The 27,706-nt window shown below is 37.0% G+C and overlaps 1 protein-coding gene across 1 annotated transcript; it reads right to left on the bottom strand.

Annotated features, from left to right (window-relative positions):
* HDC (histidine decarboxylase) lies at positions 1-25,884 on the bottom strand. Its single transcript, XM_074231941.1, has 12 exons — positions 25,748-25,884; positions 22,536-22,708; positions 16,155-16,268; positions 15,083-15,205; positions 13,209-13,343; positions 10,903-11,046; positions 10,577-10,643; positions 9,368-9,530; positions 9,189-9,279; positions 4,212-4,310; positions 2,175-2,276; positions 1-968 (listed from the first exon to the last, which is right to left on the bottom strand). Exons 1-12 carry the CDS (start codon positions 25,773-25,775, stop codon positions 225-227), a joined length of 1,983 nt encoding a protein of 660 aa, XP_074088042.1. The 5' UTR covers positions 25,776-25,884; the 3' UTR covers positions 1-224.
* Between the last annotated feature and the right edge of the window lie 1,822 nt (positions 25,885-27,706).

Genomic DNA, 27,706 nt, shown 5'->3' with positions numbered 1-27,706 from the left:
ATAACCCAAAAGAGCCTGGAAACAAGTGTTTCCATGGACTTAGATCATCAATAAAGTCATAAATGAAACTGCTCTACTTCAGGGACAAGCACAGTTTATTTCTAAATTAGATCTCCTATCACAAGCTGAATCACAGAAGCTGGGGAAGACTGCCTTAAAAAAACTCCCCTTGGCCCTCCTCCCTCTGCCATGCTGACTGGAAGAGACTGCCCACTGAACTGGCTTTAAACAATGGCTTGCAAGGGGCAGCATGGCAGTTGGATCCCACACTGGATGTTGCATTCTGGAAAGCTGGGGACACTGTAAAACTTGATCAGCCTTTTGAAAGCACTTTTCTTCAGCATCATCATCTCTTCAGGAAACCTTGAAAGGAGCCTAACCCGGGCAGAGCCCCCACTCTTCCCAGGGGCTTCAGCCTGCCCTTGCTTCTGACCTAGTGGCACACTGTTGCAGCTGAGAGAACGGACGGTCTTCTTCTTATTTTGAACAGATAAATAGTTGAACAAGAAGGAGGATAACTTATGCTTGGGAATCTCAGGACTCTCCTCCAAAAAGCAGTCATCAAGGGGATCCATCTGATTGTCAAGAGGCTGGCTAACTTCTTTTCTCATGGACCTCACTCCCATATACTGAGGCTGTACCACAATCTTTCTGGGCCCTGATGGATCTTCCCCCCCATTCCCCTGGGCTTGAAGGAACATGCCATTGGTCACAACCCTAAGGCCACTGGCACCTGGGATGGTGTTTCCATCCTGAGGGGTAGGCTGAGATGTGCAATGTTGGCTCAGAATGTGGGTGGCAGCATCTCGGATGAGATTCCAATCTCGCAGGATGTCCTCCTGGGTGGTAAACTGAGAGGTCACAGTGAAGCGGATAATAAACTTGTCCTGGATGACAGATGGGATGAGGAAAAGGCATCCAGATTTGACAAGTTCTTTTAACAACTTTTCCGTTAGACAATTAGGACCCTGTTAGATGGATAAAGAAAAATAAAATCAATATCAATGGATTGACATTCCAAGAGGCATTTCTGTAACCCCTGTAAGGCAATGGGGTGAAATAAAAAGAGTACAAAGTCTGAACTAAGAGCTGGGGTCAAATCCTGTCTTGATTACTACCTGTGTGACCTGAGGTAAGTCATTTAACTTTCCTACATCCTAATATATTCAAAGACACTCTATCTCTCTGTTCCAGGCATTTTTTTCCTGCTATCCTCCTGTTCTCTCTCCTCCATTCCAACTACTGACCTCCCTGGCTTCTTTTATTCAGTCATTTTTCAGTGGTGTCCAACTTTTCATGGCCCTATTTGGAGTTTTTTGGGCAAAGATACTAAAGTGGTTTGACATTTCCTTCTTCAGCTCATTTTACAGATGAGGAAACTGAAGCAAACAGGGCTAAGTAATTTGCCCATAATCACACAGCTAGTACAAATTTAAGGCTACATTTGAACCTAGGAAAATGAATCTTCTTTATTTTTCCTCTCAGTTTTATAGCCCTTTGGGCATAGTTCCAAATTGTCTCTAGAATGATTAAATCAGTTCACAACTCCACCAACAGTGCATTAGCATCCCAGTTTTCCTACATCTTCTCCAAACTTAATCATTTTCCTTTTTGTCATTTTAGTCATTCTTATAGGTGTGAGATGGTATCTCAGAGGCATTTTAATTTGCTTTTCTCTGATCAATAATGATTCAGAGCATTTTTTTCTTAAGACTATTGATAGTTTTAATGTCTTAAGATGAGTTTTCTTGACTCCAGTGCCAGCATTTTATTTGCTACACCACCTACCTGCCTTGGCTTTCTTTAAGTCTCAAATAAAATTTCACCTTTTATAGGAAGCCTTTCCTAATTTCTTTTAATTCCATTGCTTTGTTATCCTGTATATATCTTGCTTTGATGTGTTTGTTTGCCCATTGTCTCCTCCATTAAATTATAAATTCCTTGAGGGCAGGGGTTGCCTTTTGCCTTTTTTTGTATCTTTCTGAGCTTAGTCTGAACCATATTATGTGAATATTTTGGATGAGTGATTGACTCTATAAAATGTGGAGGTTGAATCAAATGACCTTTGAAGTTGCTTCCAGGTTCATATCTATGATTCTAAGTATACCCAGTGAAATAAAATTGTATTTCTAGAAAGCTGAACCTCTCAGTGGGAATCCTAAAGATAATTTTACCTTTAAGCGAAACACCACTAAACCAAGGTTCCTTTTGGCAGGAATTTCAAAGAGAGGGTCATTTCTGACCAAAGACTCAAAGTATTTGGCCATCTCAGTACCCTGGAATAACAAACAGAGAAGACAAATTACAAGATAAATATTTCAGGGACACATTATACTCTTCATCAACTTTCAACAGTAATAACTGTTCTGGTAGACACTAATCAGTCTGATGTCCCTCTTTTACATTAAAATCATCTTTCTCAAACCCTATTTAGCTCATTTGATTTCCAGGCTCAGAAACTTACCATCTCCCTGGCCCCCACCAAACACTACATATTAGGTAGCTATCATTTTCCTAACTCTTGAACCATTAACTTTCTCCTCCTCCTCTTATTATTTCTCCCTTGTCTTCCAAAAATTATTCAGAATATTTACCTATAGGTCAATGAAAGTGTTCCCTTAGTAATATAATTTTCCATTCTAAATCACTACTCTGTAAAACTAATAGCTATTACCATTTGAAGGGTTTGTGATATATTGTCTTGATTTGTTTTAGAGGTGGGGGAAGTGGTGCAAGAGAAAACAATGAGAAGGAAATGAAAAGTATACTTCATTTTAGCTTGATAAGGTCTAAACTTGCTGCATTCATCATTAGGTATTCTTTCAATAGAGTCTTGTGCAATATTGCTGGGTGCAAATATTATTTCAAACTTGGTAGGTCATAGGATCATAGGACCATAAATCTAGAACTGGAAGGCAAGTTTATCTGGGAGAGCTTTATAACAAGCATAACAAATTACCCCAACCCAGACAGGGTTGGAAGGGTTCTTTCAGACTGGAAAATCTTTGAATACTTCTAAATGTTTGTTTTCCAAGAACCAATCTAGCTAAGATTAAAGAGGCTCATTGTCAGAATGTAGGCTATAACAATTGATAAAAATTGTTTGCTGAGGCACTGTATCCATGGCAGGACCACTGGCATGGATGAAATGTTAACTTTTTTAATGTACTGAAGAACAAACAAGAAGTTGGAAACAGAAGTGGGAATGTAGTATTCTGGAGAAAGCCTAGATTTGAAATCAGGAATCCTCCCTCTGATACATTACTGCAAGACCCAGGACCAACCTCTCTGGGATTCAATTAACTTCCTGGGACTTTCTAAAGCATAGGGAGTGGCCCTGCACCAGTGGAAGGCAGGGACATTATTTTTATTTTTATTTGTATCTCTAGTACTTAGAACAGTTTCTGGCTTATGGTGAGAGCCTAATAAATGCTTATTGCTTGACTGTGATACTCCCACACTAGAAGATCTCATGAAATCACAGATATTGACATTAAAGATAATGTAGAAATTTCTCTGTCTATACCATAATGCTGGAATTCTTAAACTATAGAAAGTAGCCTACAATCTACATTTTAATTTTGTTACTGTTTATTTAATTTGAAAAACTTAATGATAAAATTGTTGGGGGTATGGTTTGTTTAACTACTGGGTTTCCAAGTTAAAAGGGAGGAGGAGAAAGAGGGGGAGGGGGAGGGAAAGAAGAGAAGAGGGAGGGGAAGAAAAGAAAGAGGGGAAGAAGAGAAGAGGGAGGGGAGGAGGGGGAGGAAGAAGAAGAGGAGGAAGAAGAAGAGGAAGAGGAGGGGGAGGAGTGGAAGAAGAAGGGGAGAAGGAAGGAAAGGAGGAAGAAGAAGAAGTAAAAGAAGAAACAAGGAGAGAAGAAGAAGAAAGAAGAATGAGAAGAAGGAAGAAGGAGAAGGAGGAGGAGGAAAAGAAAAAAGTCAAGAGAAAGGAAAGAAGGAAAGACGGAGAGAGGAGAAGGGGGGAAAGAGAAAGAGAAGAGAAAGAGAGAACTACATTGAATAAACACATCACAAGGGTCTTCCAACATTCCCTTGGTTCTTGTTTATCAGTTTATCAAAAACATCTACCAGAGGTCTGAGTGACAGAATAACTACTATAGTTTTACTGATCACATTGACCTGTGGTCAACCCTGATTTACTTCCATTTTAGAAAATCATGCAATAAACAGTATTTATGGTCAACATACATGTCTGACGTGGGCTTGGAGATTCTTCACCCCAAAGGAACGAATCACAAACCAGAGCTTGATAGAACGAAACCGCCGACTCAGAGGAATCTGCCAGTGCTAAGAACAAAAGAACAAGTCCATAGGTCAGAAACAAAGGTGGGCACAGCCTGGCATCAGCTGGTTCCCTGTCCTCCTGGGACCTTCACCGTCACCATGACACCAGAGGCTGCTGCCTCCAGGGAGGAGAAGAGGCATATTCATCCACAAAGTGAGACCAAACAACTTCTCTCAGAGGACTGTGAGACTGAATCCCTCAAGGCCTAGGAAGTCAGGCCTAGGAGTCAGGTGGAGATAGGTGGTCATTAAGACTTCTTCTCTGAATGTCATCTTATTTTAAATAAGAAGACCTGGTCCCATAATTTTCTTAGAGCCTCTGGAGTGGTGGGGCTTTTGCTTAAAAGTCCCTAAACAAGTGAATATCAAGGAATGAAGCTCAAAAGTCATAGTCTAACATTTTATTATGTAAGAAAATATATGTGGGGAGAAAACATGTTGAAAATGCTATTTAAATACAAGACTAAATAAGGTTACATTAAATAGAGCAACTAGCAGTTCAGTGGCTAGAGAGCCAGACCTGGAATCAGGAAGACTCATCTTCTTGAGTTCAAATATGATCTCATACACAAGCTATGTGTCATTTTAAGGGCAAGTCATTTTACTCTGACTTATCTGTAAAATGTGCTGGAGAAGGAAATGGCAAATTACCCAGTATCTTAGCCAAGAAAATCTCAAATGGAGTCACAAATAATCAAACATGACTGAAAAAATGATTGAACACAACAAAACAACAAACATTATATTGGATCCATCATTTAAGTGATATAGGGAACTTCCAGATGAGAACTATCCTGGGTACAGAATGGCATCTTAGTTATCTGGAGCCCTAAAGATTAAATAACTTGCCCGGGGCACCTAACTAGCATGTGATGGAAGTGATGCTTGAACCTAGCTCTTCTGTCTCTGAAGCCATTCACTCTACACTGCCTCCAAGATCAAATAACAATATTTAAAATTCTGTTTCTGGGGTTGTCATCTGAGAACCGTGCTCCTCAAGAACAGAAATAGTATAATTTCTTTGTATCCTCAGCCCCTAGCACAGTGATGAACATAAAATAGTGGAGAAATAAATGTTGATTGGGCACCTAGGTGGCACAATGAATAGAACACTGACCTCGAGTAAGAAAAATCTAAGTTCAGATCCAGCCTTAGACCCTTACTAGTTGTGTGACACTGGGCAAGTCAGGTAACCTCCTATTTATCTCATTTCCTCATCTTTAAAATGGCAACACACTAATGGCAAACCACTCTAGTAGCTTTGACATGAAAACCACAGAAACTCTAATGTGACTGAACAAGGAATTCTGATTGATTGCTCAACTTATTGCCCCATTACAATTTGCCTTTTGACCTCAAATTAACTTTTCTAAAGGCTTTCAGATCATTAGGACTTTATTCCTCTGTGATTTAGTATTTTGTTTTAGAGTTTACAATTAACACAGTACATTGTCCTTGCAATGACTAAAATCAACATGGCTAAAAGTTCAAGGTTAGTACTTCTAAGCTAAGAGGGCTTTAACAAAGAAGATATTGCAAGCTAATTCCCTAAGAATTCTGAAGACTTTGAAAAACATTTTTAGATCCTTTGATAAGTAACAAAGTGTCTATTCATAAATCCAGGAAGCCCCTTCCAAACAATTATCCAATCTACCGTCCCTAGCTTGAACAAACCCTATTACTTCCAATAAATATTTGTCCTGTCAAATAACACTGGAAGTCTGCAAATAAAACTATTCAATCCTAACCCAGCTTCCTCACCCTCTGGGCCTGTTTCCTAGTTTCCTAACAGGCATATGATTATGACATCTCTACTTTGTTTTAGAATGTGCTTATCAAGAGACAGTCAATATTGGGTTTCTAAATAAACTTCAGGAACCATTCTCTTTCTAGGGCCAGCAGGCCAGCAGAGGGAGACAGAGAATAAAACTAAACTAAAGACTAGCCTTTTCTAACAAGTTGATTCCTCAAGTTTGTGCAGGGATGATAGGAACATAAGTTCCAAATGGTTATAGTTTACTGTGTTGCTTTCATTTTCATAGGTACATAGATATAAAAGATGTTGAGTTTGCTTTCTTCCCAATATGTTCTGCTCCAAGAACTATTAGAGCTATAACGAGGGCAAGTTGAGAAGCTTTTCCTAGGATACTAAAATAAAAATTAATTTTTAAAGATTCTGCATTTTGCAACTGTGTCAAGTGTATATTTAGATATAACCTTCAATCTTTCAGTAACATGAAAACTAATAAGGTTAGTACATAGTTTGAAAGGACATCATTGGGAGTTTAGCTGGCACAGGGAATTTCCAATGAAGAAACTCCCTCTTTCAATGCACATTGGCACGTACTCTGCATTATAGACTCAGAGAATTGTCTGGTCTGCTTAGGGTCACATAGCCAATATATGTTTGAGCCTAGATCCTCCTGAATCCAAAGCAGAGTCTGTATCCAATGCAATATGTTGTCTCTCTAAACTAGAACCTAGATAACAAGAAAAATTACTTAAACTAGGAATCTACTGGATAGTGGTTTGCTTTCCTAAGTGGATACATACATACCAGGCAAGATCCCACCTGACCTGGCCCTACACTGCCCTTCCACAGATGGAAATTTCCCTAAGACCAACCTTATTACAGAGTCAGATCCATAACTAAAACAGGATAGCAAGGGACTTTATCACAGCCTCTGATATAGAGGAAGGAGCTCCCCCCACTCCCTCTTCTGTGGAGTGGCCTAGAGCATGATGCAAGGGAATAGATAGATAATTAACTTGGAGACAAGGAACTCAAGTTGAAATTTTGAGTAACTAATGATCTATGTTACTGAGTATTCTCATCTATGGATTAAGGGAGTTCCCTAACCCATATTATGTTTTTTGCGTCTTGTTTAAAAAAAAATCTTTTCTATCTGGGGTATCTCCCAACAAAGAACAAGGGACACTGACCCGGTTCCATCCCCAGAGTCCGACCCTGAACTTTCTCTCCTCAGTTGAATTTGCTTCAATTATTTTTTGTTATTCTGACATCATGAAGTACAAAGCTGATCAGAGGGTATGCATAGGACTGTTTGACCTAAATGTCATTTCAAGCTGCCTACCCTTGGAACAAATATTTCTAATTAGAATTTTGCCCAACATGATGAATTTGTTGGTTTTTTATCGAAAATTAGCCCATTCTGATTCAACAGGATGGAATCTTGGAACCTGGAGCATGGAGGGTTTGGTTTTATCAAGGCTATCTATCTGAAGTCTAACTCTTCTTTGGTTTGAATTGTTACAAGATTTTCTAGATCCCTTGAGAACCTCAAACACTCTTATACCAAAGGTCATTGACCTATGACAGTTCTTTTAGGTACAAACCATCCCTCAAGGGCTCAATGATGGTGTCTCCAATTCACTACTGCCCTGTTCCATGGTTCCATGGTGAGTTGCAAGGTTTTATTAATGGCAGGATGATCAGCATCAATCTTAGGGAGATAAGATACTCTTTGTGGTCCCAAAGAAGCAAGCTCATCAGAGTACTGATATAAGATGCTGCTCTGAGCCTGTCCTTATCAATCTATTTTTAACTTTAGTACAACCCTTGGAATTTAAAAAACATCACTCAGAGTTCAGGTCAGGTCATGATGAAAATCCCTACAGTAGTCAAGAAAACAATATTTTGCCCTGATCTGAAAATAGGAGTATCATCCTAGAAAGAAGCTGAGGGTCCAAATTCTTCAATTCACTAGGGTAGAGGATAGAAACTTGGGATCTTGGAAGACATCAGAGTCCAAATCCCTGGTTTCAACGAGTAGGAAATGGGCCCACAGAGGTTAGATTACTTGTCCAGGATCTAACAACTAAAGTGCCTGAGGCAAAAATTAATTTCAGGTCTTTCTGACCCTACATACATATTCAGCTATGATTCTCAAAGCTTCCTCAGAACCCTCACTTTATTCTCCACTCTTATTGAAAGGCTGCAGGGCAAAGCAATAATCTCCTCCCAGAGTTTCCCTTAATGGAAGATTCAGAATTTTCCAGTTAACTTAATTTCTCATCTCAGCTCTGCTTGTTTCAACCCCACCAATAACATCCCCTTCTCTCCTTTTCAGCCTCCTTTTGTATATTGTCTTTTCTCATTCAATTATAAACTCCTCAAGGGCAGGGATTATCTTTCTTTTTCTTATTGTATCCCCAGAAGTTAGCACAGTGTCTGGCTCTTAGTAAATGTTCATTGACTTATTGACTTTAGGTTCAGCTAACTGCCTCAACACAGGGGCAGCATACTGGCCCTATGGACACAGACTATGTTTAGATAAAGAAGAGTTGACCTAATCTATTTATTAAAGACTTTAATAAATTCATTTTCAGCAAACTTTTTCAAATTGAGTCACTGTGGGATTGAAGGGAATATTTTTTAATAAATAGGAAATTAAGATATGAAACAAAGAGTAGGGAAAAATCAATAGCTTTCTAGACGAAGATGTGTAAGCAATTAAAAAAAATCAGGTCTAGTCCTGGGGCAAGTATTACCTAATATTTTTAAATATATACATAAATGATGTGAAAGGAGCACATTGAAAAAAATCCCCAATTTTCTGATTATAGTAGTTCAAGTCTTTGGAAATAAACTACATGGAGATATTAGCAGCCTGTATAAATGATAATTAAAAAATTCAATGTAGACAAGCATATGTAAATGAATGAATAAATGTCTTGAAGCATATAACAAATATAGGGTCTAAATTCCCTCATGTGAAAAGTGAGAGTTCACCAACCCTGGAGTCAGGAGGATCTAAGTTCAAATCCGACCTCAGATAGTAGTAAGTACCTAGCTGTGTAACCCTGAGTAAGTTACTTAACCCTTGCAAAAAAAAAAAGTGAGAGTTCCGAAATTCTTACCATAAAGTCTGTGGCTGCTCCAGAGTTGGCATGTCTGAGGTAGACAGGGTTCACACTGAAGGTCTGCTGCAACTTGAACTTGTCTTTGACCCTATAGGTAGTAAAATAGACATTGTTGGTTGAGGCCTCTTCAGAGGTAGCTGATGATGTTGCATGTGGGGCTTGGCAGCTGCACTCACCAGAAAGCTGTACAGTCAAAGTGAACCATCATCCACTTGGAAGGATTGAAAGTAAATGAATCAGCATACTCAATACCCTTCAAAAACACTCGGAATTCAGGGCAGAGGAAAGCAGTTCCTGCATATGCAGCATCAACATGGAGCCACAGGTCCTCACGAGCACCTGTTGAAGCAAAAACTTACATGATACCAAGAATTCTTGAAATAAGTTACCATGGGTAATGAAAGTCAATGCTATCTGAGTCTGTTCATATCTATTTATAGCTTCAGTTCAACCGTCTGAATTTAAAAGGAACATATAGGTCAGGACTCAGGGCAAGACAGTAATGAAATCACCTATGGTGAGAGGTAAAGAAAATGGCAGTATTTTGCCCTGATTTAGGAATAGCAGCTTAATACTAGATAGAAACCTGAGTGTCTAGTTTCTCTAATTCACTAGGGCAGAGGGTGATAGAATCACAGATTAGAGTTGAGATCTTGAAAGTCATTAGAGTCTTAGATTCGTAGAGGAGTTCAAGGATTTTTTCCTCTGAAGTTTGGACTTGGCTGAAATTTGATCATGGTCCAAAGTGGAAAATGGAGTCCTACATATGTGTGGATCAAGGCATCTTAAATTTGGGTCTGAAACAAAAAACAAAATGAAACGAAACAAAAAAAAAGGATAATGGATGGAAATAAGATGATGAGACATGATTATATCCTTATTCTTCTTTCAAGAACCTAAAATCAACCTCTCTTGAATCCCAGGAATAAGAGCTTACATCCCTATTTTTTTTTCATTTGAAAAAATCCATAAACTATGTCATTTGCTATCTTCTCTCATTTGGAAGATAAACCCACAAGAGACTCCTAACCTCGGTAAGGACCTTCCTATCCAACTCAAAGCATTTTCAATATAATTTTTGTTATTGAAATTATCTGTTCTTTCATTTTAATGAGAGGATTGTCCATAAATCTAACAGACCCTTGCTTAAGTTACAGGAAAAATGTTATTCTTCTCTCAGATTATTTGACTTTTAAGTCCAAACAGTTATGTTTAGAATTTCTATCATTTTGTTCCTTTCCATTTTCTCTTCTTACCCGCTTCTCCCATTGATCTCAACTGGAACCTTGATTACTGAAGACCCTATTACCCTAACAACTGGTTAATATATGTAGAAAAATCATCGGATAAGTCATCTTAATCAGACAAGACGAGCATGTGCTTACAAATAGGCCCCAGTTCTGCCAAGCAGTCAAATGCACAGACACCAGTGGTTCCTAAGGTAGCACACACCTGAAAAAAAAAAAACTTAAGTTACCACAGTAAGTGGGCTCAACTTACGGATCTGATTTTCTTAAAAATAAAGCTCCAACCACAGTCATTAATCTACCAGCTACTCTATCATCACCCACAACATTAAAGTATTATTTCCATTCCATTCCATCTTCTCTCAACCAAATCCTCTTCCCCACATCCCTTTCCCATCATTCAAAATCCCATAAACTTATTTCCCTTCAATTCTCATGAAGTGCATTCATTCATTCCAACTTACAAAAATAGGCACAAGGCCCTGTTTCCTGTCCTCTTCAATTGCTTTCTGAAGGGTTTCACCTCGAAGGGAGAAATTTTTATCTACAGGCAGGAATTTCATCTTCACAAGTGAAATCAGACCAGCTTTTTCAACTGAGGAATGGGCCTAAACAAACAAGAGAATTTATCACCAACTCATGATATTTGATATTTATATAAAATCATAGATTTAGAATTATAGGGAATCATTTTGTCCAAATCCCTTCTCCCCTCCCAACCATTTTATAATTGAAGAAATAAAGGCCAAAATGAAGGAGAGATCTTTCTGAGATCACACAGCTAAAGTAGCAGGTGCAGAACCCAGATCTTCTAACTTCATAGCCATTACTTTAATATATTTTACATACTGAATTACTTTATATATTTTATATATTTATTTATATGTAAAATGGTTCCACAAAATCACTTTGTTTATTTCATATATTACTTGTATAGAGTTATATATATAGTATATTTATTTATTTATACATGAAGTAGTTCCAGTGGAAAACTTTACATTTTCCTGCAAAGCACTTTATATATTTTATCTCATTTGAGCCACACATTCTGAGGTAACTGTTTTTAACTATTATTGTACCCACTTAATAGATAGAGAAATGGAGCAAGAAAATTTGAGTTTAAATGTCTACAGCAGAATTTGAACCAAATTTAAATTAGGTCCTTTCTTAGGACCAAGTCATAGCAGAATTGCAATAATAATGATAATGGTATTATTATCATCCCTGTTTTACAGATGAGGAAACTGAGACCTGCCTGTGCAGGGCAAATGACTTTTGTCGAGTCATACTAAGGAAAATCTGAGACAGGATTCAGAGGATTAAAGGCTACTTTATAACTCAGTGAAATGTCAAAATTGGCTTGAGAATTCATCTTGTGAATACAGAGTGATAATAACATGGCAATTCAGTTGAATAAAGGATGTGGGGGTTGGGGAGGCAAATAGAGGTAGAGAGGAGGAATTGGCAAATCATATATATAAACAAACCAGGAGATGAGAGAGTCCAACCCTCTGAAAGTCCAGCTTTCATCTCCATGGAGGCTTTTGATTAAAATAATAATAATAATAATAATAATAAAGTAGAGATGCACCTTAGAGCAAAGGTCAACAAACTATGGCCCAATCTAAATCTTGCCCACTACCTGTTTTAATACATATTTTAAAATGTAAAAACCATCTTTAGATAACAACAAAAACAGGCAGCTGACCAGATATAGTCCTCAGGTTGTAGTTTGCTGACCCTTGGCCCTAGAAGTTATCAGTCCAGGTCCAGAAAAGACCATGGAATAAAGTAAAAAGATGATAGTCACGGTGAGAAGGAAGAATTCATCCTCTCCTCTAGATGTTGGCAACCAAGTGCAAAACCCCAACAATACTTGTCTCATGGCCTATATAACACAATGATGTCAGAAAAAGAAGGAAATAATTCAAATGAACAAAAATATTTATAGGAACTCTTTCTGTTGTAGAAAGAACCAGAAACTAAGAGTGTACCCATTAACTGGGGAATAGCTGAACAAATTATAGAACCTGAATGTAATGGAATACTATTGTGCCATATGATAAAATGTTACAAATAATAAAACGAGACAAATGATAATGTCATTCATGATTCAAAGAAACCAAGGAAGATGTACATGAATTATGGAGAATAAAATGAACAGAAGCAGAATAATTTAAACAGTGACTACAACACTGTAAAGGAAATGATTTTGTAAAGCTTATAAGTTGTGATCAGCTTAATAACCAAGACTCTGAAAGACTGATTTTAAATTAGACTAAAGGTGCTGAATTAAACATTCATCTTCAACCATGACCAGCATGTGCATTTTCTTTTTGCTTGATGGTATTCATTTATTTCAAGAAAGGGTTTTTTTTTTGGGGGGGGGGGGAGGACAGAGGAAGAAAGTTATGGGGGGAAGAGGGAGGGTAGCGATAGTGATTATTAAAAAGCATAATGAAACTTTTCAAAATACACAGAAGAAAACAAAAGAAAATTTCTAAGAGGATATAGACAAGTAATTCAATAATTTGCTATCAGGTATATTTAATATAAATTTTTAAATAACTTAATATAGTTTCAAATATAAAACAACCTAATATAAATGCAAAGTTTTATGCACAATCCTTATTCCTTGGTATTCTTTTTTGTATGAAAATAATTATGCTTATTGATATCTGTCACATTCATAATATTCAAAAGGAAAAGTTACTTTTCAAAGTACTTTTCACTTTATATTAGTTACTTCTCTCAGTATAGGAGATCTTACCTGATCTGAGGCATAAGCAATGAGCCGAGAGTTCAGGGAAGATTCATCCACATCTGGCTCTGACACTTTCAGGTCCAGGATTTTGTTTTTTCTTGCTGCTAGCAAAGCTACCAAGGTGGATTCACTGACTGTACTCTGTGAAGGGAGAGAAGTCATAAGTGACAGCCCCTTTATCCCCCCCCCTTCCAAATATTTCAAAATTTGGTTTTGGTTTAGTTTTCTACAACCATCCCCAAGAAAGAATACAGTTCCTTCACTTTATTATTGCCCACTGTCATCTTTTTTCTATTTGTCCATGTCCACAGTGTACCAAGACATGTTCTGAACTTGGATATCTCTCTCACAAATTTGCTAAATGCAAAAAGCAAAAAAAAAAAAAAAAAAAACAATGCCAAAAGGATCATCCTAGAAGGCACAGAAAATGAGAAGAGAATGATCAGTGTCTGTTAAGTAATGATAAAGTTTCCAATATTAGAGGGTAAGGGGAAAGCGTATAGGAGAGGAACAAGAGATACATGATGATGCAAGGAAACAGTAAAAACTTTAAAAAAAGAGAGAGACAGAGGTTCCCAGCTCAGCTAATGTTCTGTCTCATGATTCATCCTCCCCTCTCAGGGGTTCAATCTCTCTATCTGTAAAATGTATTTCTTCTCTCCTTCCTAGGTCAAAGCATGTGTTAACTTAATAGAAATTAAAAAGGAAGGACTTAACTATGGAAATAAATGATGTCCCATATGTTTCATTTTGGAATTTTCATATATTTCCTCATTTAATTCTTGTTTTCAGAGCTATTTATTAAAATCCTCAAGTGAACACTAGTTGTTTCATGTCCCACAACACATATAGACCTTCAGACTTGTGGAGGACAACATGGCTAGATCCTGATACTTTTCCACTGAACTGTATCAAAACACTAACTTGTAGTCTGATGTCTTTTTTTTTTGGCAGGGCAATGGGGTTAACTGACTTGCACTAAGTATTAAGTGTGAGACCAGTTCTGAACCCAGGTCCTCCTGACTCCAGGGATGGTGCTTTTCCTATTGCACCACCTAGCTACCCCTACCCTGATATCTTGAAAGGTTATCCTATCTCCAGATACTTCCAACAGTCAGCAATTTAACACCCAGACTCTGGCTCCATTATTTTCAGATTATAGAACAAACTAAACCATTTAAGGAATTCTGTGAATCTTAGGAGATAGAAACATAGAAAAAGAATATAAAGACCACAAACTTTTCTTGCTCATTTCTCCTTTCTCTTCAGTTTTCTAGAAGCTATGCATTATATTTCCTAAATCTTGTAATCTACCATCCCCCCTTATCCAGTTTCACCATATGGGCAGGAAGGGGGTTGTATCTATATGTGGTTTGAGGGAAATGGGGGAGGGAAATAGGGGAAGTCAGGTTCATAAATGAAAAATGTCAAGATTGGAATTATCATAGCAATATAATGATTTATTGATTTTCTTTTAAGGAAAGAAGATAGGAAAAAGAAAAGCCAACAGGGATAAAAGAGAGAGGGAAGTTAATCAAGAAGAGGGGAAAGGCAGAAAGTGGAAATAATAAAGGGAAGAGGGAAGGATGAAAGAAAAAAGGGAAGAATAGGAAAAAATGAAAGAGAAAAAAGATGGATCAAGGGGAAAGAGAATGTACAGAAAAGGACAAAGGAAAAAAGGAGATCTCTGAAGAAAAAGAAAGGAGAAAGTAGTTAAGGAAAAGAAAATGAAAATGACTTATTATAGTGTGAGTGAAACAAAAAAAGGGAAACTTGTAAACAGGAGTTCTATACAGCTAGGAAGGCAGATTTATCATTCACTTCCTAAACCAGCACTTTTTTCAGTCCTAAATGCAAAAACATGGCATCCTCTATAGTACCTGTAAGACGCCTCCTCCCTGGCTGCTTGGGTGATGGTGTAGGAAGTGCTCTGGGAGGCCCAACATTTTTGCCAACCAATCCATAACATTCATCTCGAGCTCAGTGCATGCTGGACTGGAGGCCTGGAATAGAGACAGGAAAAGTCAGGACCACTATCCAAAATGTAAGGAATATTCCCACCCACCCATCTCTAACCCTTGAATAAACTGCTTCTCTGCATGACCCCTGATCAAACCACTGTCTCTTGCCAGTGGGAAGCAAAGATCTTCCTGGGTAAGAGATCAGTGAATGACAGGCAAGAACCTTGGCTTTCTCCCACCCCTTACCCTGCTGCTCACAGACATGCTAAGAGAAACAAGGTAGGGAGCTTCCTGGCAACTGTTGGAAATCAGCTAATTCTTTAACAATGCTGACCAGGGGTCACGAATTTCATCTGTTCTTATTACATAGACAACACCTTGGGAAAGATTTAAAACAATATGAATTTTCCCAGCAAGAAGTGGGGGGGGGGATTAATATAGCTTAAAGCTTAAAATTTTAGGATATGAAATAAAGTATTAATTTATGTAGAAGGTAGAAAAATATGATATTATTACTTTAGAGAAGATATTAATTAATAATTAACACTTTTTGTTGTGAATCCCTTCTTAGAATAATTTTTAAAAGACATGAAATAAAATACATAGGACTACAAGGCAAATCAATTATATTAAAAATAAAGATGTCATTTTGTTCTTCATGGACTCCTTGAAATTTGTCCACAGACTGTGAACCTCAGGGTTAAGAACCCTTGCAATAGAGTTAATCTAGACTAAAACTATAAATAGGTTCAAGGGGTATTAGGATACATTTTGGGATGATGACAGGAGGGAAGTTGGAGGTGGTGCATGCATCTCCATATCAAATGTGATCTTTATCTCTATATCAAGAAGGATAACTATTGTTCACTCACAAAACATTCTTTGTTGTCAGAAAGGAAACAGGAAAACAGACCATTGAAGGAAGATGTCTTGATTCTTGTTCTTATTGCCTATCCCAATACCAGATTGTTTCCCTGCTCCTGCTACTTACCCAGGTGAATCCTAAGCAGTTAATAGCGTCTGCTAACATATCTCCTAATAGAGATGGCCAGGAGGTCAGAGCTGGAAAGTAGGCATGCATGTGAGGACTCTGCCAGTGGACCACCTGGGAGAGAACATGCAGAGGATATCAGAGGAGCACTGAGGTCCAGGTTCCTTCTACAGTACAGTGAAAGGACCTGAGCAGGGGTCATGTACTCTAAGCAAAATCCAAAGAACATTTTCCCTCCATCAATTCCAAAATCAGCTGAAACTCTTCATGTCCCAGGAAAGTCTATGATAAAATAATCCCATGCTATCTAATTCAGAAAGAGACAAATATACATGTGTATACGTGAGAGGCAGTTTGGCAAACTTGAGACCTGGGAAGTTGACACAAGCTGGGTGATCACAGACAAATCAATTAACCTCTCTGAACTTTAGGAAACTAAGTTATAGACAGGTTAAAGTTCATAGATGTGGAGTTTCCACACCAAAGAAATTATTAGTTGTGTATATATATAACCAGTCTATTTACAATCCTGATGTTTTTCATTTGTAAGATATATATCTTTTGAACTGTGACCTATTATTTGTCTTCACAACTCATTATGGAATATTTTAAAGCCTCTGGGATAAAATAAAAATCTTCTGAATAGCATTCAAAGCTATTCACTGGCCCATTTTTCCCTTTCCAGTCTTTTGTCCACATTACACTTGTCCATACATTCTATAATCTAAACATATACTGTTCCAACCATGATATTTCCCATGTCTCCACATCTTTGCACAATCTGGTACCCATCCCTCTCCTCCACATCTAGATTGCTTCAAGATTACCTTTTACAAGTTTTCCCTGACTACTCCACTGCTGGCATGCTCCCTTCCAAAACTACCTTACATTTATTTGTGTATATGTTGAATCCCCTGATAAAAATGTAAATTCCTTGGGTATGGGAACCATTACACCTTCCTCTATAGCCCAAGAACTCAGCACATGCCTGACACATAGTAGGCATTTATTAAATATTCTTTGATTGATTGATTGATTATAGCAGCAACATGGGGATGTGAAAAAAATGCTTAACTATCACCCAATTCCCAAGAATGGACATTTAAGTGGGCTCATGGAGGCTTTGGGGATTCCTGTATGCAATGCAATTCCTGTGAAAGGGGCCTCCTTTGACACACAGGCAGAGTGGCATTATCTTTGTATATCTTTGTGCTTTAGTTGCTCGGTGTCTTAGGTTGTACAAATATAATTATTCCCATTTTTCAGAGAAGTTAAGCAACTCACCTAAATTCACAACTAGCATGTAGAAGAGCCAATGACTAAAATGAAATCTTCTCATTCCAAGTTTACCAAGAAAGGAGTTGGACAAGACCAAAGAGAAAGCAGTTTTCTACCATGTTTTTTTTTTGCTCCTTCATTCTTTCTCTCCTTTCTTCTCTTCTACTACTCCTCTACGCTGTCCCCTCCCCAAGTCTTTTGCTCCAGTCCAGTTTGATCTTGTCAGCAAGCCTGACCCTCTCTTTCTGCTCCTATATCTTTGCTGGAGATAGTCTCAATTTGTGAGTTCTAAGAGCTTAAAACTACACTAACTTTCTAAAAAGGACAGCTTAAGGGCCATTTCCCACACACTTCCTTTGCTGTTGCCCCCAACAGTTAGCACTCTCTCCCTCTTCAAATTATTTTTTATGTAATTTTTAATTTATCTATATACACCTTGTATTTATGCAATAGAATATTATCTCCTAGAGCTCTTCTTACTTTTACCTTTTTATTCCCAGTGCATAGCAAATATTAGGTGCTTGATGAAAAATTATGGAATTAATAAACATTTATTGAATTGAATCTCTTAATTTTGATAAATTAACCCTCAGTATGTATAGTTACTTTTCTTTATAGGTTTTAAAATAAGAATAACAGTAATAACTAACATTTATAGAGGCTTCTAAAACCCAGCAAATAGTATAGTGCTTTGTACATTGCAATCAGGAAAACCTCAGTTTGAAACTTGCCTCAGAAATGTGCTCAGGGTCACAGAGGTACTATGTACCAGAGGGGATTTGACACTGGTTCCTTTGACTCCATTGGCATAATTTGTTTCCCTGTACTTCACACAGATCTTGTCTCCTCTACTAATCCATAAACTCATTGTGGAGAAGGAATGTATCTTGCTCATTTCTATTCTTTACAGGTGTCCATAACAGTACAGCAACTTAGCTGGCATTTAATATATTTCTGTTGGATGGATGGATGGATGGATGGATGATGATGCTAACCAAAGATATGTCTCTAGGATAGCCAAGAAATCAAGGAACCATTGCTCTAGTTAGACTTCAGGAGGTTGGTTCAATCTTAGGGATTCAAGATTATGCTCTATTATCAATCTTCAACAGTTAACTGTCAATGACTGCCCCCTCTAACTGCTACCATTTAGTGGCTATATCAAGAGTTAATCACCTGCTCTCACCAGATAAGGTATCTAATCCTGATGAGACTTTATCAAAAGCAAACAGATACCTATTTCCTAAGATAAGCATCCTTTGCTCCACTTGGCAACAACCACTGGATTTCATTGCTTCAAGTGAATCAGCTGTTTCCCCATCACTTTTTGACCGTTACTTTGCTTGCTTCCTTTTAGGCAAGGAGGCAAGAGATGGCAGCTGCCAGATTAAAGTTAAGAAGGGGTCATCCCACAGAATGGAATCACTGATCATCTCATTGAGGTAACAGCTCCTTTTGATAAAGTTTCACTTGTGTTTTTAATGGTATTTTGAAATTTGTTGAATCATTAAAAAGCACTAGGATTATTAGAAGCATCTTCCCTTATTTCATTGCCATGACTCAGTTTTATTTTGTTATGATTCACCCTCCCTTCTAGTCATAGTGGGCCACCTTCTGTTCCCAGTAAACATGCTATCACCCTACTTTTATACAGGAAGTTCCCCAAATCTGGAAGGTAGTCTAGCTCCAATTGAACTTGAATTACCTCCAACTGAACTCCCTTCACAGGACAGCTCAATTGTCACCCCTTATGTGGTTTTTACTAATCTCCACTCCACCACTGACTCCAGTTATTAGTACTTGTAATTACTTTCTATATACTTTGTATATTCTATTATCTGAATAGACATTCTCCTTCCCCATCCTACTCTGAGGACAGCTACATTTTTAAAAAATTTTATTTAGGGGGTGGCTAGGTAGCACAGTGGATAGAGCACCAGCCCTGGGGTCAGGAGTACCTGAGTTTAAATCTGGCCTCAGACACTTAATAATTACCTAGCTGTGTGGCCTTGGGCAAGCCACTGAACCCCATTGCCTTACAAAAAAAACTAAAAAAGTGTATTTATTTAAGGCAATGGGATTAAGTGACTTGCCCAAGGTCACACAACTAGGTAATTATTAAGTTAATGAGATCACATTTGAACTCAGGTCTTCCTGACTCCAGGGATGGTACTCTACCTACTGCACCACCTGGCTGCCCCAACAAGTACATTTTTTAATCCACTTTCAATGATTTACATAAAGAAGAGATTTTGGGGGTTCTCTATTTCTAGTTCTTATACATAGTAGGCATTTTTTCTATCTTCAATACCTTGAATATAATAGAATTTTAATAAATGTTTATGACATTGAATAGTTTTCCTGAACCACATCGGATACTTGGATTCAAGCATTTCATGTTGATAAAGTCATAGAATCACAGAATATTAACACCAGAAGAAACTTTGTTTCACAGATGAGGAAACTGAAATCCAGAGGGAAGTGAAATAATAAGGCCAAGATCACTCAGTGACTTAACTGCTGCTGACTCCTAATCTAACACACTTCCCACTACAAGAGGTAGACCATGCAGTTTAGGAAATGATCTCACAATAAATAACAGTAATTGTGAATAATGTATTGAAAGTCACATTCAATGATAAGAGTTGAATTATGTGACCACTAAGTTGCTTTCTAAGGCTAAGATCCTTTAGTCCAAAAAAAAAAAAAAATTCTGCATTTTAGCTAAATTCTAGAAGATGGAGTAAGAGTGCATGCCTGTAGCCTGGGTTCAGAAAAATCACTCACTTATGAATGACTTACCACAATTATGTCTCCATTTCTACAGTTGTCATATGTTGAAAGTATTAGTTCCTGAAGCATTTTAGCAGGAAATAATAGTAATAACAATAATAATAACAGGAAAGAATACTAAATAGCTTGTATTTTTAAGGTTGGCAAAGCAATTTATCATATATTATTTTTCATTTATCTCTCACAATACCTCCTTTGAGGTAGATGCTATAAAGTAATTCCCATTTTACAGATGATGAAACTGAGGAAAAGAAAGCCCAAGTGATTTTTATAGCAAGTAAGTGTCTGAGGCAGAATTTAAATCAATATCTTAATAACTCCAGGTGTAGCACTACATTCACCATCCCACAGTGCCTCTCTCAAAAAAGAAAAAAGAAATAGTTCACTGTAGTACTTGCTCACTGGCACAATACTCTTCTCCTTTGTTCTTGGCTCCTAATCCCAATTCCATACCCCCTTGTGATTGCTGAGATCAAAATGGTTTCCAAAGTTGGGGCTAGGCTCCCTTGAGAAGCTGTAGAACTGACCTCAAAAGTGTGTTATTAACCAATTGGAGGGTGGGAAGAGAGATCTCATTCTACCTTCACTATGATAGTCCTTGAAACTTGCCTCCAAACAATCACACCTATTCTTTTTGCTCAACAATCCCCTATTTCTCTCTGCCTCTCCTATAAGTTACCCACAACAACTTTTCAGATGCCTTTGGGAAAATTGTATATACTACTACCCACTATTGTCAGCTCACTTCCTACTTGGCCCTGCTTTAGAGATGGTGACCAGTGAATTAGATTCCTACCTCTTCCCTTATTATTTTGGATGGTACAGTGTAGGTCATGCAGGTTAAGTAGGCATGGATGGATTGTATCTATCATTACATTATCATTCTCTCTAAACCTACCTCTTCCATACTTTCCTCTTATTGTGAAGAATATCACCATCCTACCCACTATCCAAGTTCACCTAGGTATCATCTTCAATTTCTAATTTTCCCTTGACCATGTCTTTCTTATTTAATTAGTTAACAATCTTATTGGTTTTACCTCACCACTTGTCTCCTCTCTACTCAGTCAGCCTTATCACCTCTTACTTGGACTATTGCAGTAACCTATTAATTGATCTCCCTGCTTCTAGTCTTTCTGCTTTCCAATCCATCTTCCACTCAGATGTCAAATTTTTCTAAAGCATAGGTTTGATTATATCACCCTATTGAATAAAGTCTGATTCTATGATCAAATATTATTTTGACATTCCTTTTTTGTATTTGTTTTATAATTATTAGTATAGAAGTACATGTATATAATTTATATATAAGTAAATATGTACATATTGGGGGGTTGCTCAAAATTTGTTTTATTGATAGTGATATAAAGTCAAAAACGTTTGGAGATTACTGCTTGAATGAAGTGAAAAATCTGTGGGTCTATCACCCATAAACAAGTTTGAGGGTTCTATCACCTAACCCAGGTTCTATCATAAAAATGTGTATTTTTAAAAAAATTTAATATGAACTCTTGGACCCAAGGGAAACAAGTAAGAGAATATACAATAAATTACTTCAGCTGGCAATCCAACTCAGGACAAATTACTTTATCTCTTTGACTTGTTTCCACCTGTAAAATGATGGAGTTGGACAAAATTAACTCCAAAATCCCTCCAAATTCCAACATTCTGTTTTAATATGTTGTAAAGTTTCTTCTTGCCTCAATATTTTTTGTTTCTATGAAAGTAATCCCCTAAAATTTTAAAGTAACTGAGTGTATATACTCTACATATTGGTGGTGGGCAGGCAGACTGAGAGGAGTTTTACAACAAAGGGCATAGCTGACACTTGACATTTGAGGAAAAGAGAGAAACAAATCAATATAGTAATTAGAAAGAATACTCGATGGGGGTTCAAATCCCAACTCTGCTACTTACTGGCTGTGTGACCTTAGGAAAGCTGTTTAACTTTTCAAGGCTTCATTTCCCTCCTCTACAAAATCAGGAGTTTGGACTAGATGAGCCTTAAGGCTCCTTCCAGCTCCAAATCTATGATTAAAGATGACAAAGATTATTGAACTGTTAACAATAGGTCCAGTTCATTCCTGAAATCCAGGACTCAGAATCACCCAACTCAACAAGGCAAATGAAGCATTGAAGTCACTGTCACCACATCTGAAGTACGGAAATTATGTATATATATATTGTACATCTTGAATCTCTAGAAAATCCAAGTTAGGCATCATTTCACACCACCATCTGCTCCTATCCTTAAATCGATACAATAAAATTGTCTGCCCTTTTCCCTTTGATATTTTGCCCATTCCTTACCCCAGGCATAATGATCTTCTCAATATCTCCAAAGATAGTGTCCCAGCTTTCTGGTTCCACAGGGGCATTGTCAGGCAGCTGGCTCCTCAGGTAACCTGGCTGCACATCAGGTGTAACCCGTCTCTCCCTCACAGTGCTCAGATACTGGAAAATGTAATCCACCATCTCTTTTCCTGAAAAGAGAACAGGAGATGTTACCCCCTTGTGATCTAAACAGTATTTTTAAATCATCATCCAGACCTCATCATGCTTTATTACACTCTTAAGAATTATGCTAAGGGACATGTTAGAGAAGCAGACAGAAAAAAAAAAAAAAAAAAGATGGAACAACTCTTCAAATTCCAGTGGGAAAAAAAAATAAAAAAAATTCCAGTGGGACAGAAGAGATCTATTTTCATCTGACAATTTTTTCCCTATTTTTTAACACATTTTAGGAGTACCAGATAAAATGGGCACTTTCATATACTCAATAGAACAGAAAGAACATTGGTACATGAAACTTCAGATCTCTACTGTATATGCTTTCTTTCCTTTTTAAATATATATAGTAAGGTTAACCTGTAATTTTCAATGTTATCCTACTATGATTCTTTTTCTGTGATTCTTTTTGGCCTGCTTCCTATTTTCTCTGAATTTAAAAAAAAAAGATGACTGTCTATTCTTCCTTCTTTTTTAAAAAACTTTATTCTTATTCCTCATTGTCTTCCTACCCTCCACCAAGGGGAAATTTAAAAAGTAGAAAAACAAATTTCATAACAAATATGCACAGTGAATCAAAACAAACTTCTTCATTGACTTTGTTCGAAAATGTATGTCTTAATCTTTACATTCAGGTGGCAATGTGTATAATTTTTTTTGACAGGTTCAGTCCACATGCCTTTCTCCCTTGAGGAAATATTTACTGTGTGTCAGGTCACAAAGCTTCTCATTAATTTGGAACCATTTATTGCTCCTAAGGGAAAAAGAATCTGATGGCACAATAAAATAAAAACAATTTATGCAATAAAAATAAGAACCAGAAGAACAATTTATACAATAACAATATGGTAAAGAAAATCAATTTTGAAAGACTTGAGAACTCTGATGGATGCGATGCCTAACCATGAATCCAGAAGGACTGATGATGGAACATATTGCCCATCTCTTGACAGAAATGGATTCAAAATGCAGATTGAGACATACATTTTTGTATGTGATCAATTTGGGAATTTGTTTTTCTTGACACAACATTTGTTTTTCTTTTCTTTTTTTCTTTGAAATTGGGAGAGTGGGACAAAAAGGTAAGAAAATAAATTATTGTTAGTTTTAAGACAAAATTAAAAAATTAAAAGGAAAAAACAAAGCAATTATAGCTATTTCTCTGAGCCCCCAGAAGACAGAAGATTTTAAATCTCTATTAACTAGGAGGGGAATAGGGTATATTTATTTATTTAGCATTCTGGTGAGACAGGGAAGGAATTCCCCAAAGTTGAGTTTTTCCTCTTTACTCCCACTTTATTTCTCAGGTCTATCCCTAACTTTTTTACTTGCAAATAAGTTCTCATTGATATAATGTCCAAGCAAAATTCTGTGAAACAGGCAAAACTGTGAAACAGACAAAATTTGGTCTAGGTATCTTCACCACCTCCACTTTCCCTCAGTTTCTTCTTATAGGCACTTTTGATGGTTGCTCCAGTCTCCTGAGAGTTCCCTCCAGTTCAACATCACTTCTATACTCTTTTGACATCTGGACTGATCCCTTTAGTCTCCCAAAATCTCCTATGTATTCTTTTTTTTTCCAGAACAAAGGCTCACAGAGAAGAATGCTATGGGGGAATTGTCTTTTTTTCCTGGAAGAAACCTGTTAAAATAAGTTTAGACCAAATTAATATATTTCTAATCCTATGAGTTAGTTAAGAAAAGATTCCTTTGATCCAAAGTAGATTCTAAAAGTAGAAAATCAGACAATAAGGCAGATCAGGAGAGGAAACATGTTGTGGGTACTAAGAAAGGCTTTTTAGAGACTCAGAAATTATGCAAAACAAGAAGTTTTATATCATTCCCCTATGTAGGGATTCTTAACCTAGGGTCCATTAAATAAATAGATAGATGTGTGTGAATATATACACACATCCACATTATATTGCACATATACCTATGTATATGCACATGTATATACATATATAGCACATATAAATACACATATAACTATATTGCAATGTAATTAGATTGCTTTGTAATGTTATTAATTTTAAAACATTGTTCTGCAGAGTCCATAGGCTTCACCAGACTGCCAAAGGGATCACTGACACAAGAAGGGTGAAGAACTAAACTTGAGACAAGACTATGCTTTGAGGAGAGGAGACAGTAAGATTGGTCCTGATAATGTGCTTATATGTAGACTAGAAGGAAGAAAAAATATTTTACATGAGATATGTATATATATATATGTGTGTGTTTAAAGATATGTAGATATATGTGTATAAACTTCTTCCATTTTTAGAGCCTCTGTGATAAAATATAAACTCAATGATTAGTATTCAAAGCTATTCACAACTAGTTCATTTCTCCCTTTCTAGACTTTTGTACACATTATACTTCTCTGGAAGTCTATGATCTAGATATATATTGTTACAATCATAATATACCCCAAATCTCTACATCTTTATACTAGCTGGTTTCCATGCCTAGAATTCACTCCTCCCTCACCTCCACCACTGGAAAATCCTGGTTTTTCTTTAAGAAAGAACTATTTTACAAGAAGTTTTTTCCTGATCACTATAACCACCACCACCACCACCACCAGCCCCCTAGTTGCTTTACACCTTCCCTCCCAAAACTACCTTGTATTGATTTGTGTATATGCTGTCTCCCCGAAAAAATATAAAATCCTTGGGGTCAGGAACATTACACTTTTTAGAATACTGAACAAATAAATTTGTATTTAGTTGATTTAGAATCTATATCTTCAATTCTCTTTAGAAGCTGGAGAGTCCATCATATTTATTTACCTCCATGAGGAATATAATGAAAGGAGAGAGAGAGAGAGAGAGAGAGAGAGAGAGAGAGAGAGAGAGAGAGAGAGAGTCAATCCAATCCCACATTAATTAGTCAAAAAAATTGTACAGTTTAATTTTACTCCCAAACTTCATTGCTGACCACCAGGAATTTGTTTTGTCCAGCAGATGATTCTGGGGGAAAAGCCATATACAGCAATATATAAAATCATTTACCTCTCTCTCGGTATTCCCTCAGGTCCATGATGTGTCCCTGAATCTCCTGCTCCTTTTACAGAGAAGTTGGTTTTGACCTGATGATTAACAGGATCCCTTACAGGAGGCTTTGAGCAGGTAGAGTAGCACAGCTTCCTCAAGGGACTCTCCAGGTTCCTCATTTTCCAGGCAGCTTTTATTCCTCCTTTATCTAAAGAACTCACGTCACAAGGAAGCAACATTTCTGCTCTGTATCAAACCCCACCCCTTTATCCCCATTCAGTTTCTATTTGTGTCTACTTCTAGACCTTTGATGCTTCTGGGTACAGATTTTTTCCCTTTTCAGCAATCTTTTCCTCTGACACTAAATAAGTTCTTGCCCCACTCCACTCCACTTCCCACTTCCACTCTCTTTTTGTGAGTAATGATCAGGATCCTGGCTTGGTAAAATAAAAAGGAGTTTCTGAATTAAATAATATGATTAAAGAAGAAATATGGGAACTGTTTCCTGGTCAATGTGGGTGGACAGCCTTCCAGATCATTCTTGAACATGATTCTTATGATCAATGAAGTCTTCAGCTGACAAAACATCATACAACCTGATAAACAGTCATCTGATCATTAATTTTATCATAAATTGTACCAGAACATGTTGATTTCATTCATTCTATACCCTCCTATTTGTGACATGAAAACAGTTTAGCATCATATATTTCTGCTAGCAAAATTGTGATAATAAAGGAACAATCATTTCTCAATTTTGCTCAAAACTCAAACTGATTTTTGAAGTATGTTATCTAGGATTAATTTAGAAACCATTGTATATGCATACAAAATATATATATATATATTTATATATGTTGTATGTTTGAGAGTGCTATAGATATTATAATAGCTTAAACACAAGTTTCAAAAAAAAGTTCAGGAAAAATAAGCAAGTTGGAACTATTGAGTCCTCATCTCCATTTGATATTGGGGTGATAGCTGAGGTCTTTCCCAAAAAACTTGCATTTGCCTCAACTTTCCTATTGTCATTCAATAAATATTTATGTTGTGCCAAGAATGAGCAAGGAACTGTTAGGCCCTAGAGAAAATAGCAGGATACAAACCCTACCAGTTTACAATCAAGGAGTTAGTAATCCTATCACCATTCTAGTAACACAGTAGTCTCACAACCTTCCAGTTACTTTTTGATTCTCTAGTACTTTACCCCTTAAATCCAATTACCCAAATCCTCCTGATTCTTCCTTTTTCATGTCTCTTCATTAATCCCTTTCTAATCAATCTTTTCCCTGAATGTCTTCAATAGTTGCCTATCTTCCCATTTTTCATCCATCCTACAAAATAGTTTTTACTGTAAGAGCATGTAGAGCTGTACTATTATGTCAAATCAGCATACACACATCACTCTGATGTTTAAGAATCTCTTTCAACTGGTCGCTCCCAGCCCACCACTACCATCACTACCACATCCCTACAAGCTGTTTCTGTTAATTCTTTATCACATCCTCTAACCCAACTAAAATAGTCTGCTTACTGTCCCCACATCCGATTTCCCACCCTCATGATCTGATTAAAAAGGAGCAGAGAAGGATTTGTTTCATATATGTTCTTCCCTTTTTAATGCAGTATCTCATTGGGGGAGTTCATATTATGCTTCTTGTTATTGTTATTTCAATCATGTCTGTATTGCTTTCTCATGCTCAAATTTTGGCAATCGGAAGATACTCTTTCTCAAAATACCCCAAAGTCCTTTTTTTTAATTTTGCACCCATTTCTATCCAGTCTTTTTTCATTCTTTTTTGTTTTACCATGTTTTGATCCTTGAGTGAAATACATTGTACCCCCCCAATACCACTGTTTTTCTACTTTGTGGTTGTTGTTTTTTCCATCTTTTCAAGATTTATTTTGAAGCAATTGTGGCATATACTTCACACTGAAAAAGAACCAAAATTCCCTTTCCTCCCCTCCCCTCCCCTC

This window comes from Macrotis lagotis, chromosome 4 (assembly GCF_037893015.1).
Source record: "Macrotis lagotis isolate mMagLag1 chromosome 4, bilby.v1.9.chrom.fasta, whole genome shotgun sequence".
Classification (NCBI taxonomy): Eukaryota; Metazoa; Chordata; class Mammalia; order Peramelemorphia; family Peramelidae; genus Macrotis; species Macrotis lagotis.
This window is presented reverse-complemented; position numbering and strand designations above follow the sequence as displayed.

Excerpts from the sequence above, each read along its gene's own strand:
- HDC (XM_074231941.1), bottom strand. The coding sequence starts at position 25,775 with ATGGACCTGAGGGAATACCGAGAGAGAG. Across the intron at positions 16,269-22,535 it reads AGAAGATCATTATGCCTGGG|GTGGTCCACTGGCAGAGTCC; the intron begins GTAAGGAATGGG and ends GTTCTCTCCCAG. Across the intron at positions 10,644-10,902 it reads AGGGCCTTGTGCCTATTTTT|GTGTGTGCTACCTTAGGAAC; the intron begins GTAAGTTGGAAT and ends TTTTTTTTTCAG.